General features: G+C 46.4%; 1 protein-coding gene and 1 pseudogene across 3 annotated transcripts; both read right to left on the minus strand.

Moving 5' to 3' along the window:
* Positions 1 to 324: 324 nt before the first annotated feature.
* LOC134296875 (zinc finger protein 91-like) overlaps positions 325 to 15,481 on the minus strand; it is a 36,294-nt pseudogene continuing 21,137 nt past the window's right edge.
* LOC134296863 (zinc finger protein 24-like) lies at positions 10,313 to 13,558 on the minus strand. 3 transcript variants are annotated; one of them, XM_062972856.1, is made up of 4 exons: positions 13,422 to 13,552; positions 13,054 to 13,108; positions 10,942 to 11,459; positions 10,313 to 10,606 (listed from the first exon to the last, which is right to left on the minus strand). In XM_062972856.1, the coding sequence occupies exons 3-4, from the start codon at positions 11,329 to 11,331 to the stop codon at positions 10,328 to 10,330; spliced, it is 669 nt and encodes a 222-aa protein (XP_062828926.1). In that variant the 5' UTR covers positions 11,332 to 11,459; positions 13,054 to 13,108; positions 13,422 to 13,552; the 3' UTR covers positions 10,313 to 10,327. The 3 variants fall into 3 exon arrangements, with proteins under 3 accessions (XP_062828926.1, XP_062828923.1, XP_062828925.1); XM_062972853.1 differs by having other exon boundaries at positions 13,031 to 13,108; XM_062972855.1 differs by lacking the exon at positions 13,054 to 13,108 and having other exon boundaries at positions 13,422 to 13,558.

Genomic DNA, 15,481 nt, shown 5'->3' on the forward strand with positions numbered 1-15,481 from the left:
AAAGGGAAATATGGGAAGAGAAAAGAAAAGGGAAGGAAGGGCAAGAGAAAAGAAGGCAAAGGAAGGGAAGCTTAGAAGGCAGACCGTATTTTAGTTCTTGCGAACCACTGGTAGTCCGTGGACCACTGGTTGAGAGCCACTGTCTGAAAGGGAAGGGGCTAACTCTGGCTCCCTCCCATAACGGCCATTTACAATATTCAAGCTGACCAGTCCTGACTAAAGAGGAAAACAGAGGATGTGTCTGTAGGGGCACAACGTTCACAAACTGGACATTTAAACCAAGGTGGAAATGGAGCTGGAAACTAAGACCAGAGGAACAAGTGATGGAATCACATATGGTTTATTTCTTTTCAGACGAGGTGACAAGACTTAACTTAATATTTAACTCTCTGAATGTCAGGATGCAAAAAGATCAGCATTCTCCAAGCTGTTCTTTTCACACCTGACTACAACAAATCGGATAAAGAAGACCATTTGGCTGGGAAGGCTGATTTATGACGGGGTCTGGTCTTCAAACGTGGGAAAGGACAAAAGGAAAGGGAGGTGTGAATGGAGAAGAAGAGACGTGAAGGGAGGAGGGAAGCAACCACCCAATATACTGAGGGGAAAGAGCGGAAGACGGGCAGTAGAAGCTTTGCGGCCATTTTGGCAAGGCGGATTCAATAAAGTTTTCCATAGCTACAAGCTGTGTGAGCCTATCTTTGTCTCCTACACCTTCCAGGAACTGACACTGAAGCAGTGGTCCTCAACCTGTGGGTCCCCGGGTGTTTTGGCCTACAACTCCCAGAAATCCCAGCCAGTTTACCAGCTGTTAGGATTTATGGGAGTTGAAGGCCAAAACATCTAGGGACCTACAGGTTGAGAACCACTGCTCTGAGGGATTGTCACACACAGCTTGCTTTCTGCTGCTCCAGAGAACAGACCTCCAACTTACAGGTTCAAATGACAAGAATGGGGACTCCACCAAATCTGACGCAGAACTTCTCAAAGGGTCCTGTTTGAAATCAGACATTTACCCACAATGGCTGTTTTTTAGCCTGTATGTGTTCTCTGGTGCTGGTTAAGGGCTGAACTCTGAGTAAAACATTTTCCACATTCATGGCATTTATATGGCTTCTCTCCTGTGTGGCTTCTTTTGTGCCTCGCCAAGTGTGAACTGACAGCAAAACATTTCCCACACTCCTGGCATTGGTATGGCTTCTCTCCTGTGTGGACTTTTTTGTGACTCACCAAGTATGAACTGGAAGTAAAACATTTCCCACACTCCTGGCATTTGTATGGCTTCTCTCCTGTGTGGAGTCTTTTGTGGCTCGCCAAGTTTGAGCTGAAAGCAAAACATTTCCCACACTCCTGGCATTTGTATGGCTTCTCTCCTGTGTGGAGTCTTTTGTGGCTCACCAAGGCTGAACTGTCAACAAAACATTTCCCACACTCCTGGCATTTGTATGGCTTCTCTCCTGTGTGGACTCTTTTGTGTTTCACCAAGGCTGAACTGTCAACAAAACATTTTCCACACTCCTGGCATTTGTATGGCTTCTCTCCTGTGTGGAGTCTTTTGTGGCTCATCAAGTTTGAACTGAAAGCAAAACATTTCCCACACTCCTGGCATTTGTATGGCTTCTCTCCTGTGTGGAGTCTTTTGTGGCTCACCAAGGCTGAACTGGAAGCAAAACACTTCCCACACTCCTGGCATTGGTATGGCTTCTCTCCTGTGTGGAGTCTTTTGTGCTTCACCAAGTCTGAACGGAAAGCAAAACACTTCCCACACTCCTGGCATTTGTATGGCTTCTCTCCTGTGTGGAGTCTTTTGTGCTTCACCAAGTCTGAACGGAAAGCAAAACACTTCCCACACTCTTGGCATTGGTATGGCTTCTCTCCTGTGTGGAGTCTTTTGTGGCTCACCAAGGTTGAACTGCAAGTAAAACATTTCCCACACTCCTGGCATTGGTATGGCTTCTCTCCTGTGTGTAGTCTTTTGTGCTTCAACAAGTCTGAACGGGAAGCAGAACATTTCCCACACTCCTCACATTTGTATGGCTTCTCCCTGGTGTGGACTCTTTTGTGGCTCACCAAGGCTTTTTTCGGTAGAGTTACGAGTTGGGTCGATACAGGGAATGCTGTGGATGTAGCGTACCTGGATTTCAGTAAGGCCTTCGACAAAGTCCCCCACGACCTTCTGGCAAACAAACTAGTAAAATGTGGGCTAGACAAAACTACGGTTAGGTGGATCTGTAATTGGCTAAGCGAACGAACCCAAAGGGTGCTCACCAATGCGTCGTCTTCATCATGGAAAGAAGTGACAAGTGGAGTGCCGCAAGGCTCCGTCCTGGGCCCGGTTCTGTTCAACATCTTTATTAACGACTTAGATGAAGGGTTAGAAGGCACGATCATCAAGTTTGCAGACGACACAAAACTGGGAGGGATAGCTGACACTCCAGAAGACAGGAGCAGAATTCAAAACGATCTTGACAGACGAGAGAGATGGGCCAAAACTAACAAAATGAAGTTCAACAGGGACAAATGCAAGATACTTCACTTCGGCAGAAAAAATGGAAATCAAAGATACAGAATGGGGGACGCCTGGCTTGACAGCAGTGTGTGCGAAAAAGACCTTGGAGTCCTCGTGGACAACAAGTTAAACATGAGCCAACAATGTGATGCGGCTGCTAAAAAAGCCAATGGGATTCTGGCCTGCATCAATAGGGGAATAGCGTCTAGATCCAGGGAAGTTATGCTCCCCCTCTATTCTGCCTTGGTCAGACCACACCTGGAATACTGTGTCCAATTTTGGGCACCACAGTTGAAGGGAGATGTTGACAAGCTGGAAAGCGTCCAGAGGAGGGCGACTAAAATGATTAAGGGTCTGGAGAACAAGCCCTATGAGGAGCGGCTTAAAGAGCTGGGCATGTTTAGCCTGCAGAAGAGAAGGCTGAGAGGAGACATGATAGCCATGTACAAATATGTGAAGGGAAGTCATAGGGAAGAGGGAGCAAGCTTGTTTTCTGCTGCCCTGCAGACTAGGACACGGAACAATGGCTTCAAACTACAGGAAAGGAGATTCCACCTGAACATCAGGAAGAACTTCCTCACTGTGAGAGCTGTTCGACAGTGGAACTCTCTCCCCGGGGCTGTGGTGGAGGCTCCTTCCTTGGAGGCTTTTAAGCAGAGGCTGGATGGCCATCTGTCGGGGGTGCTTTGAATGCGATTTCCTGCTTCTTAGCAGGGCGTTGGACTAATGGCCCATGTGGTCTCTTCGAACTCTACTATTCTATGATTCTATGATTCTAAGGCTGAACTTTCAGCAAAACATTTCCCACACTCCTGACATTGGTGTGGCTTCTCTCCTGTGTGGAGTCTTTTGAGCCTCACCAAGGCTGAACTGGAAGCAAAACACTTCCCACACTCTTGGCATCTGTATGGTTCCTGACCTGTGTGAAATTTCTTGTATTTCACCACACATTTTGCAGATACTTTCCTTTTAAGAAGGCTTTTCCCAGCATCGAGTGTCTTGTGAAGCACAAGTGCCATATTTTGGGTAAAACACTGCCCACATACATTGCATTTGTCGGGCCTTTCTCTGGCAGAACCTCCATCTTCTCTGTGGCCTTGCTGGTCTCGCCGAAGGCGCCCGCTGTGTCCCAAATGCTTCCTGTACTTGGTGCATACATGGCTCTTCTCCCCGTTATCTACTGTGAAGAAGAACATAAACAATCATTCCTCAGTGTGAGTCATAAAGACTCTAAGGAAGTGGGATAAGAAGTGGACTGAAATGAGCCTCAAAACAATACAGACATGGAGGAAAAGAAGATATGCCTGTTGTCCTTTCCCCTCCCCTTGTTCAGTGAAGATGGACCCTGGTTGTCTGCCTGGAGCCTCTAAGAGAGAGATGAGTAACATACGCTCCAGAGGCTCCCTGTTGCTCAGCCCAGCCCGGTTTTTTATTCCGTCTCCTTCTCTCTGGGGAATGGATGCCTTTTCCCTTCACATCCAAATGCTTGCCTTTTTCTCTAGCTTTATACTTTACCAACTACCACCCATTTCACCATCCTTCCCTCCTTTTTCTTTCTCTCCCCCAATCTCAGTTCTCTCTTCCCATACTCCCTTAAGGTTGGATTTTTCCGCTCCAACGTAGAAGATCCCATACCTAATTTCAGAGTAGAGCAGAGTCTCGATTATCCAACATAAACTGGCTGGCAGAACATTGGATAAGTAAAAATGTTGGATAACAAGGAGGGATGAAGGAAAAGCCTATCAAAGGTCAAATTACATTATGATTTTAGAAATTAAGCACCAAAACATCATGTTTTACAACAAATTGACATAAAAAGCAGTTCAATACACGGTAACATTACGGAGAAATCACTGTATTTACTAATTTAGCACCAAAACATCGCAATGTATTGAAAGCATTGACTACAAAAGTATTTACTACTAAAATTGACTATAAATATAGAATTGCATAAACTAACACTGTTGGAAGTTAAATCCGTAAAAAGTTCAGTCTTGTGAAGATTTTTTTTTTAAATCTGTGATCCTTGCCTGCTTTTCTGACAAATGCTGTTTCTCCGCTGCCAAGTCTCGCCATCTTTGCAGCATCATTTTGTCAATCCCTGTCGCTTCTTGTTGTTGCTCGATGTGTGTCATTGCGGTTTCTAGAACCCTAACCCTCTCCTTGTGCAACATTCTGAGAGGCTCGACAGTTGATGCCTGATCATCAGTTTTTGTCGCCATCGTTACTGATAAGAGCAACAATTTCTTCATCCGTTATTTCATACTGATCGTCTTCGTTCATCCAGCTTCCAACTTCTTACGAAGACGCATTCTCACACCGAGGGACACACTGTACTAAGGGTAGAATGCTTTATTCGGTTTCATCTGTGCTTTTCCTTCCCATAATCTCATCCTTACCTTCGCCTAACAACTTCTTCCAAGACCTGGCAATTGTTGGACCCCAACCACAGTCCATGCCCTTGCAACCCAAGAGGCAACTTCCTTTACATGGATGTGTTTCCATTTTTCAATCCTGTCTTGCCCTTATTCTATTTCTTCTATCATTGCCGACAATAGCTTCCTGCGATAGTTCCTTTTGAGCGTTTCCAAAACGCCGAGATCCATCGGTTGTCATACGGCGGTTACATTATGTGGAAGAAACATCGCCTTCATGTCCCCCTCTTGAAGCTCCTCTGCATCAGGGGGTGTCGGGGCATTAACTAGCAACAAAACCGCATTTCTGGGCAGGTCATTTTCTTTTAAAAATTTATCCATGGAAGGAACAAATTCCTTACGGCTGGGCTGTAGCACAGCTGGTAAATCATCAGCAGTACTAAGATCTACCAACCGAAAGGTGGCCAGTTCGAAGCCCGGTTGGGGGTGAGCGCTCGACCTCAAGCCCGGCTCACTGTTTACCTAAGCAGTTCGAAAACAGTCTATGAGCTGTAAGTAGAGAAATTAGGTACCATAAATTGCGGGGGAGGTATTTTGCGACAACATAAACATCAAGACCAGAAATGTGGTGACGAAGAGGAAGTTGGAAGGAGGAAGTTCTGATAGCTCTCCCTCATAGAGAATGAAGCAACAGCACCCCTGTGACTGAATCTGAGCGCAACATCAGCCTCCAAGGCACCAAAAAAACCGGACTTCAAGACGACATACCTCCTTCTGTTTGTCTTATTCTTTTCTGTCCTGTCTCCAAACGGCATTGAATGTTTGCCGTGTATGTGGGGAATAGCGTCTAGATCCAGGGAAGTCCTGCTCCCCTTATTCTATTCTGCCTTGGTCAGACCACACCTGGAATACTGTGTCCAATTCTGGGCACCACAATTGAAGGGAGATGTTGACAAGCTGGAAAGCGTCCAGAGGAGGGTGACGCAAAGGATCAAGGGTCTGGAGAACAAGCCCTGTGAGGAGCAGCTTAAAGAGCTTGGCATGTTTAGCCTGCAGAAGAGAAGGCTGAGAGGAGACATGATAGCCATGTACAAATATGTGAGGGGAAGTCATAGGGAGGAGGGAGCAAACTTGTTTTCTGCTGCCCTGCAGACTAGGACACGGAACAATGGCTTCAAACTACAGGAAAGGAGATTCCACCTCAACATCAGGAAGAACTTCCTCACAGTGAGGGCTGTTCGGCAGTGGAGGCTGGATGGCCATCTGTTGGGGGTGCTTTGAATGCGATTTCCTGCTTCTTGGCAGGGGGTTGGACTGGATGGCCCATGAGGTCTCTTCCAACTCTACTATTCTATGATTCTATGTATTGTGATCTGCCCTGAGTCCCCTCGGGGAGATAAGGTGGAATATAAATAAAGTGTTATCGTTTTACTATTTTACAGGAAGAGCGTTTTTTGAAACTGTTTTAAAGGCTCTGGGATTTTTGGGCTCCCCAATCATTGCAAGGTCCATTTTGTGGTTTGCGGTAGCATTGCTGCACGCTAAAATTGTCAGCCTCTCTTTGCTGTGCTTTTAGCCAGGGGCTGCTGCTTCAGTTCTGGCTGCAAGACTCCTACTGGGTAACACTTTGCAACTGAGGCCGGTCTCGTCACAATTCAACATCTGATCGCCCGTTAGGTTTTCAGTTTCAATAAATTCTTGATTTTTTTTCATGAATGCCTCCATTTCTCGATAATTTGATGACAGCTTCTCACCACAAACACTTAGCTGACGGATTCCATAACGTTTCTTCCACTTGTCGAGCCAACCAATGCTTGCTGTAAAATCTGGATCCCCTTCATTAAATTCCTTTCGAAAACGCAACGCCTTTTGCTGTAAAATAGACCCTGAGATAGGCACACCTTTGTCTCTGGACTGCGTAAACCAAACATACAAAGTTTCACTAACGTTTTCATAGTTACACTTTATCGTCTTCCTCTCTTTTAGCGCACCATCAGTAACTTTGGGGGAACTCCATTCTTCCATCTCCAATCAATTCCCGTGAGCTAGTTTCAGAATAGGCTGAAGGAATCCCTCCCACTTATCTCCTGATTGACAGTTGGGATGTATCTATTTGTTCTCTCTGTTTCTTTCTCTCGTTCTGATTGGTTTTGTAGAATGATGCATGCTTTTGCTTCAGATTTCTGACTTTTATATCTCAGTGTGTGCTGTGTGCATTGAGACCTCTCTCTGCTTGTGTGTCAGGAGAGATGTGGGGCTTGGAGTTTTTCCCTTTCTTTTAAACCCGAGAAGAGATGGAAATAGAGAGTAGCTCAGACCCAGTCCTTTACTATTAAGAAATGTAGTTATTAATTTTTTTGTAATTTTAAAGACTGAACTCTGCAGCTTTGCTTCCGAAGTTCTTGATTTTTTACAGCTACATCATTTCATGCTCTGCTTGTTGTGACCTGGATGCTCAACTATAAGTATCCTGTTGGTAATTATAGGTGGTCTGCTTTTTGTGGGGTAATTTTCCCCAACAAAATCCTGATGCCGCAGAAACAGAGACTTCTTGGAAATACCATTCTGTCGACTGTCCCTTTGTTCAGCTCTGATTCCAATAACTGTCTAATTCTGCACACCTTTTACCTGGAAGCTGCAACCTCTTCACATACGATAATTTAGGAAAGTGGCTGCGGATAATTTGGGATTTTCTAACATTTAGGATGAAATAAATATACAGAGTGTTTCAAAAAGATGCACTCAATTGGAAAGAGCTAGATTTCTGCAGATGTGAAACTACCATGAGTGACACTCTTACCACTTGAAGGAGAGGGGCAGAGTGTCACGGCTGCTCTATGCCTCTCCCAGTGCACAAAAGGCCCCGAGCCCCAATCATTCACAAGCACAGAACACATAACACATGATATTACAAGTCACCGTCTTGTGAATGAATGAGGCTGGGGGCTGTTTGTGTGCTGGGAGAGGCAGCGTAGAGAGAGAGAGCTGAGCCTTCAGACACGCAAAGACTAGCCTGCCTGGTTAGGAGGAAAAACAAGGTTGAATATCACACCGATCGTAAGATGTATAGCTGCCTCTGCGTATCTGAAGCTAAGGGAAGTTTGGGATTTTTTTTCATGATCCGTTCTCCGGCCCCTCTCTCCAGCCAATCTGCTTCCTCCCTCTATTTTCTTCTCACACAAACACTCAGAGAGATTGAGAGAGAGAGAGAGAGAGAGAGAGAGAGAGAGAGAGAGAGAGAGAGAGAGAGAGAGAGACTGACTGACTTTGACTTGACTCCAGTTATGGAAATCTTCCCACTTGAGTCTGAATTGGTGCTAACATTATATTATTATTATTATTATTATTACTCTTATGTCATATATTTCTAACACAAGCTCTGCCTTGCGGACCCTCGATGACTGTGACGATTTAGGCTAATACTGCCTTTTGAAACAGAAATCCCCATCAGTGAGGGAGCCTTACCGAGAGAGTCCACAATCCCATTCATCTCCTCCATGATCTGCTTGTGCAAGGCTTTCTGGTCCGGATTCAGGAGAACCCACTCCTCCAGGGAGAAATCCACAGCCACGTCCTCAAAGGCGATTGGGCCCTGGCGGAAAAGGAAAAATCCCCTTCTCACGTGAGAGCTAGCAAGAAAAATAATAACAAGAAAATCTTGAAAGCAGATTTACATTCCTGCTGGTTGTTTGGAAGGGAAAGGGCCAAGGCCTCCATGACACAGTTGTAAGCTTTGTAGAGACGACGCATTGGTCACAGTCAGAACCATTTCTTAATTGATATGTAGAATCAGAAATGGAATCTGAGCATGTTCCAGCTTTTATTGTGATGCCCAGAAATGGACACAGTGCTATTTCAGTTGAGGTCTCCAAAGCAGAAAGAAGGTCAACATGACTTCCTTGAATCTAGACACGATATTCCTTGGGATGCAGCCCAAAATCCCATAGTCCTTTCAGCTGCTGCATCACATTGTTGGCTCATGTTCAACTTGTAGTCCTCTAACACTCCAAGATCCCATCATATGAATGCCTGTCAAGCCAGGTGTTGCCCACCCTGTTCCTGTGCATGGCATTTCTCTCCTGCCTAAGTGTACTATTCTACATATATTCTTGTTGACATTAAGTGGGTTAGTTTTGGCCCAGCTCTCCACCATGTTCAGGCCATTTTGAATTCTGATCCTATCTTCTAGACCAGGGGTCCCCAAACTTTTTAAACAGGGGGCCAGTTCACGAACCCCCTTCTGCCTCTGTGCACCAAAAGCACAAGCAAAGCACCCCTGACAGATGGCCACCCAGCCTCAATGTTAATAATAATAATAATAATAATAATAATAATAATAATAATAATAATAAGGGTTGTAAGAGAAGAAGAGACCCCCTTCTGTCATTTAGCCCAACCCACTTCTGCTCTTGTGCCGTGGGGGCCGGATAAATAGCTTCGATGGGCCGCATCTGGCCCCCAGGCCTTAGTTTGGGGACCCCTGTTCTAGACTGTGAGCTATCCCTGCTAATTTGGTTTCATCTGAAAACATGATACGCATATTAAGCAGCACCCTCTTCCCATGTCTTGTACCCTTTTGAATCTTAGTTCCATTCAAAGTTCTTTGAACATCCATTCTGATTTATTTAGTTTTCTCTTCATTTCCCCCCCCCCACCCCTTATAGCAAATGTTTGCAATTGTGCCTTCAGTATTTCACTTCTAAGGAAAGGCATTCTATCTTGTCTGTTTCAACAGATGTTGATAATTAAGCCTGGAGCAGGCCCAGTCCTCCTCTCCCAGGAATCCTCCTGCTCACCTGACTCAGTCCCACTCCATCGCAAAGGGGGAGAAACGACTGAGGATTCGGCAACAGCATCATTCCAGACTCTGGAGAGAGAGCAAGGGGTGGAAAGCTGGTCACAGAAACAGGCCTCAGAGGTGACCATTGCAGTCCTATAAAGAAACCGGTGAGGAAACGACCCTAAGAACACAGGTGCATTCAACAGCCAATGAAGATGTACAATGTGAGGGTTTAGGACTTTATCTCGCAAGCAGGGCTGTGTTTGAGTGAAACTAGCACTGGGCTTTGTGTTTCAATTGACAAAAGTGATTCTTTGCTGTTTGTCTTCCAGCTCAGTTTCAGGGCTCAGCTCAGCTTAGGGTCCCACCTGGGAAGACACTGAAGGGCTGCATTGTCAGTCCTATTGCAAGAAAGAAAACTGCAAATCAAACTGAAATGACACCTCTAGCAACCCTATGCCTAACATATAACAATTTATTTTATTTTTATTATTATTATTATTATTTTATTTTTTTACTCGCCTCTTCTTGCAGTTCCAGGCAGGTTACCACAAAATTTTAAAAACACAACCTTTTTCAAAATTCAACAAAGATACATATTTCTATAAAAGATCCACATTAAAACTGCCTTTCTATAAAATACATATTAAAGTACATAAAACATCACAGAAAAGACATGAGTTTAAGATATATACCCATCTCAAGGCCAAATGAACCGGCATGTTCACCTTCTGAAGCTCCAACTGTGGGTGTGCACTCATCCCCCCAAAGCGGGATTTCCACTGGCACAAAACCCCAAAACTCCCAGAAGAGTTCCTTCTCACCCTGCAAGGCGGCAGCCCCGTCTCCTTCCCGCTTCAGCTCCTTCTGCCTGAGACTCTGGGTGGTGTCTGGTGGAGATTCCTCTGGTGCAGGGACTTCCATGGAGTTATTATGATGGGCCTGGAAGAGCACAGAGCATTCCAGAAGGAGTTTGGGAAAAGTTCAGAAATATCACAGACCTCTAGACCTTTTTTGGAAATAATAACTCTGAGATGGCAACCTAGTTTGGAAGCAATGCCCCCCTCCCCCTCCCACCATTGTCTATGTTCTATCTTGAGAAGAGCAGGAACTAAGCTGACGGTAGAGATGGAGGGGCAGAGCAGGTGGGGAAAGAGGCCGAGGGAGCAGGGCCTTGCTTATCCCCCACATCGGTCCCATCTTGGAAGAAAGGCAGGATGTCGTTTAACCTGTCCATCAGTCCCCAGGTTAGTGAAACCCAGAGGGAATGCTCTCACCTGTCCTTCCTGCTCCTTGTCCTCGGCCCGACTCAGGAGGAAGCCTTCCGCCAGGGCCACCGCCTGGGAACAGGTCTCTGCCCCACACTCTCGGACCCAGCTCCCCATCTCTGGGGGCAGGATGCTCAGGAACTGTTCCAGGGTCACCAGGTCCAGCACCTCGGCCTTGGTGTGCTGCTCTGGCTTCAGCCACTGGCGGCACAGATCGTGGAGACGACTGCAAACCCCTCTGGGTCCTTCACCCTCTTGGTAGGAGGACTGCCTGAAGCGCTGGCGCTGTGTGTCCGAGCTGTCAAGGTCCACACTCAGGGACTCATGTCTGGTTCTTTCCCAGGATTCCCCACTGCCCCCAGGTCCTGCTTCAGGCCCACGTGAGTTGGGTCTCTCCATGTTGGAACCACTCTGATGAAGAACCCAACCGTATCCAAGATGCTTTTCCTCCTTCTTCTTTCTTTCAAGGGAAAGAAATCCCTCCACAGGCTCTACTCCGAAATTCTCAGCCCAAAATCACATTTCCTCTGTGAAAGAAAGGCAGAAAGGTTGTGGGACCAGGCTTTTGAGCAATAGTAGCAGCAGAAATGACAACTATATGATCCAAGGTATAATGACAGACCCGGTTTGGACTTGAAATGCGCCTTGAATGTTTATTTATATGTATATTTATGAAGGTTTGAATGTAATTTAATTTAAATGGAATTTTGAAATGTGACTGTAATTGTTTGATATATGTGTTTTATATTGTAAGCCGCCCTGAGTCCCCTTGATGGGTGAGAAATGTTGTAATATTGTAATTTTGTTCATTTGTAAATGAACAAAATGAAGACTCAACAATCACATGGTTCCATTATAATTGACTCCAACAGAGACTCCATCTAGACAAAAAATGCGTAGACAAGAATCGGAGAATCAGCGGAACCAACTGCTACAGACAAAAAAACAAGCCAATTGAGAAGCTGCATCAATTTCTTCTGAAAGATTTTACAATTTATGAAGAAATTTAAAAAACCTATGATTCAATGGGTGAAAAGTCTAGGCTGAGCAATAAGTCCACGAGAATGGGAAGAGCTCTGGTAAAAATGACTAAAATTTACAAGGAGTCACACAATTAAATAAAATTTCAACAAAGTGATACATAGATGGTACAGAATTCCAGAAAAACTCTCAAATACACACACACACACACAAAACGTGGGACTTGCCCAAAAGCTAATGAATTCTGAATAAAAATCCACACAGACATGGAAACTATTCTAGAGTACAAAATCCCATTAAAACTAGAACTTTTTCTACTGGGAAACATCAAGAAAGACTCTTTCTTTATATGACAACAGAAGCAAGACCTGAATACGCAAAACTATGGAAACAACAAGACATGCCAACACCAGAAAACTGGATGACAAAAGGTTTTGAAATGGCCAAAAAGGACAAACTAACTTCAGCTGCACAACAAACAAATACACAGAAACTTCCAAGAAGAATGGAAGCCCTTCACTGAATTCACAAAGAAGCAAAGGAAGATGGCCACAGCAGGATCTGTTGACTAAAGTAGTACAGTAGAGTCTCTCTTCTCCAACATTCGCTTATCCAAGCTTCTGGATTATCCAAGCCATTTTTGTAGTCAATGTTTTCAATACATCGTGATATTTTGGTGCTAAGTTCGTAAATACAGTAATTACAACATAACATTACTGCATATTGAACTACTTTTTCTGTCAAATTTGTTGTATAACATGATGTTTTGGTGCTTAATTTGTAAAATCCTAACCTAATTTGATGTTTAACAGGCTTTTCCTTAATCCCTCCTTATTATCTAAGATATTCGCTTATCCAAGCTTCTGCCGGCCCATTTAGCTTGGATAAGTGAGACTCTACTGTATTCATAGTATACAGTTACATTTTGTACTATCTCTAAACTCTTTATTCAAGAGACTTTGAATAATTGCCCTATCAACACTCTTTGATTAGAATATAGAAGGTGGCAAGCCTCGTTAATTAGATATTTTAGAGCGACACATATATACAAATACATATTTGTGTAGTGTTTAAATAAAAGAAGAAAAGATGAAAATGTAACATAGTGAATTCTCACCCCCACAATCCTAATTGACTAACCAATGGAGCTGATATTTGGGATCCATCTGGCAGTCGTGATGATGAGATGAAATGCCTGCCAAGAACGGGAAGAGGAGGCGGGAAGGAGGCCGGATCTCCTGGGAAGGCCAGAAGGTCCTGAGGAGAAGAGGGCGTTCGCTTCTGTCTCCGAGGCCCTGTGGATCTCCCCAACCCCGAGGCCATGTCTCTCATCCCGGGGCCTGGGCTGAAGAGAGGGACGTGAAGGCAAAACCAAGGCCAGGCCTCTCTCCCGCCCTCCCTCTTTCTTGGGATCACAGAAGACACGGAGACACTTCTTTCCTATTCTCAAAGAGACCTCCTTCGTTCTACAGCAGACCCATCACATTCACTCTTCCAAACAATCCTACCTTTCCTTTTGGCATCCAATGTTCTTTCCACCCTTCAAGCTGAGGTAAAGATTGGCCCTCAGGTCCCGGGAATGGCCGTTCATGGCGGAACGGCGAAGGAAAGGGCCGGGGAAGATTCTGCCCGGAGACGGATGACGTCAGGGAGGGAGGCGGATTCCCATTGGCGGACCCTGGGCGTTGGGAAGAAAAGAAAGGAGGAGCGTCTCTCTCTGTCTAGAGCTCCGTTCGACGGCCGAGAAGCCCCGCCCCTCTCTGGGCATCGTGCCCGCGGCTGCCATGTTGAGCCCGGGCGGAAGTCCACCGAGGAGGGAGGCGTCTTCCTAGAGAGACTCAGGACGAGAGGCGCCTTTTCCTGTCAGAGCGAGCGCGGGAGGGAGAGGAAGGAGGAAGCGGAGGAGGAGGAGGAGGAGGAGGAGGAGGGGTGAGTGTGCGTGTGCGTGTTGGGGGGGGGGGGCTGAGTGGGTCCCCGAGTCTCCCCCGCGCCCCCCTCCGGCCTTGGCCTGCCTGGCCCTTCGCCTCAAGGCCTCCCTTCCGGCCTCCCTTCCTGGCCCGGCCTTCCTGCCCCCCCCCCCATCTCCATCTCCATCTCCACGCAGAGGCGCCTCCCGCTCCTTGGCCTGGCCCCCCCTTCCCCGCTTCACCCGGCGCTTCCTCGGGCAGCCTGCCTGCCATGAGGAGCGGGCCAGGAGAGTCCGGCCCAGGGCGAGTCTGCCTGGAGACGGGTGACGCGGAGAGACGAGGACGATTCCCATTGGCCGATTCCTGGAGTGACCGTTAACGGCAGAAGGGCGGAGCGGGGGCGTTCCTGCCCGGAGACCGATGACGCCGCTCTGAGAGGAAGGCGGATTCTCATTGCCGGACGCTTGGCGTTGGGAAGAAAGGAAAGAAGGGGCGTGTCTGTCCGCCTGCCTCTCCGCTTCTCTCGGGCCCCGCCCCTCTGTGGGTCTACTGCCCGCGGCCGCCATGTTTCTTGAGGGCGGAAGTGCAGCGAGAGGCGGGAAGACTGGGGGGAGGGGCCGGGCGGCGCTCTTTCCTGTCAGAAGGAAGGAAGGAAAGAAGGAAGGAGGCCTTTCGGAGAGAGAGAGAGAGAGAGAGAGAGAGAGAGGAGGAGGTGAGTGGGGGAGGGATGGGGGGCTCCCCCTCTGCCCTCAGGCCTCCCTCCCTCCCGTCCTTCCTTCCTTCTTCTCGGCCTGTCTGTCTGTCTGTCTGTCTGTCTGTCTGTCTGTCCAGGGACTCTGCGGCCTGCTCTCTCCTCTGCGCATGCGTCCTCTCTCTCTCCCCCCCCCTCCAGAAGACTGTGACGCGCTCTTGGTGGGGCTGCCCCTGAAGAAGGCTGTTTTCATGTTTGTCTTGTTACGCATTTTCAATGGTATCCTGAGGCTTTCATGCCAAGCTGCTTTGAGTCCCTTTTGGGGAGATCAAGCGGGGTATAAATATCCCAACAAACAACCACGAGCAGTTTTGGTTCTTGGCCAATGGACAGAGCAGTTCAAGCCCAACCTTCACCCTCAGTCTTCAATTCAATGTGGCTTTGTTTTTATAGGCATTCAAGGCGTCAGATGGTGCCCTTGTTGTCAGCCGCCCTCAATGATGTCAATACATCTCTCCCTCAAACGGATATACAGCAGAGTCTCACTTATCCAACAGAAACGGGCCGGCAGAATGTTGGATAAGCGAATATGTTGGATAATAAGGAGGCACTAAGGAAAAGCCTATTAAACATCAAATGAGGTTATGGTTTTACAAATGAAGCACCAAAACATCATGTTAGACAACACATTTGACAGAAAAAGTAGTTCAATACGCAGTAATGCTATGTAGTAATTACTGTATTTACGAATTTAGCACCAAAATATCACGATGTATTGAAAACATTGACTACAAAAATGCGTTGGATAATCCAGAATGTTGGATAATGATGTAAATTTAGAGCAACGGGAAGAGCCAGGGAGGCAGTTCCATCTTGTCTCCTGTGCCATAGCAACATGCTGTGCTAATTTTATATACATATATATATAATATACAATAATTTATAAATATACAATATATTGTATGTACTT

The sequence above is a fragment of the Anolis carolinensis genome, chromosome 2, assembly GCF_035594765.1.
Source record: "Anolis carolinensis isolate JA03-04 chromosome 2, rAnoCar3.1.pri, whole genome shotgun sequence".
In the NCBI taxonomy this organism is placed as follows: Eukaryota; Metazoa; Chordata; class Lepidosauria; order Squamata; family Dactyloidae; genus Anolis; species Anolis carolinensis.

Coding starts and splice junctions, on each gene's coding strand:
- LOC134296863 (XM_062972855.1), bottom strand. CDS start 11,331: ATGGAGAGACCCAACTCACGTGGGCCTGAAGCAGGACCTGGGGGCAGT. Junction 10,607..10,941: donor ACAAGGAGCAGGAAGGACAG/GTGAGAGCATTC, acceptor GTGCTCTTCCAG/GCCCATCATAATAACTCCAT.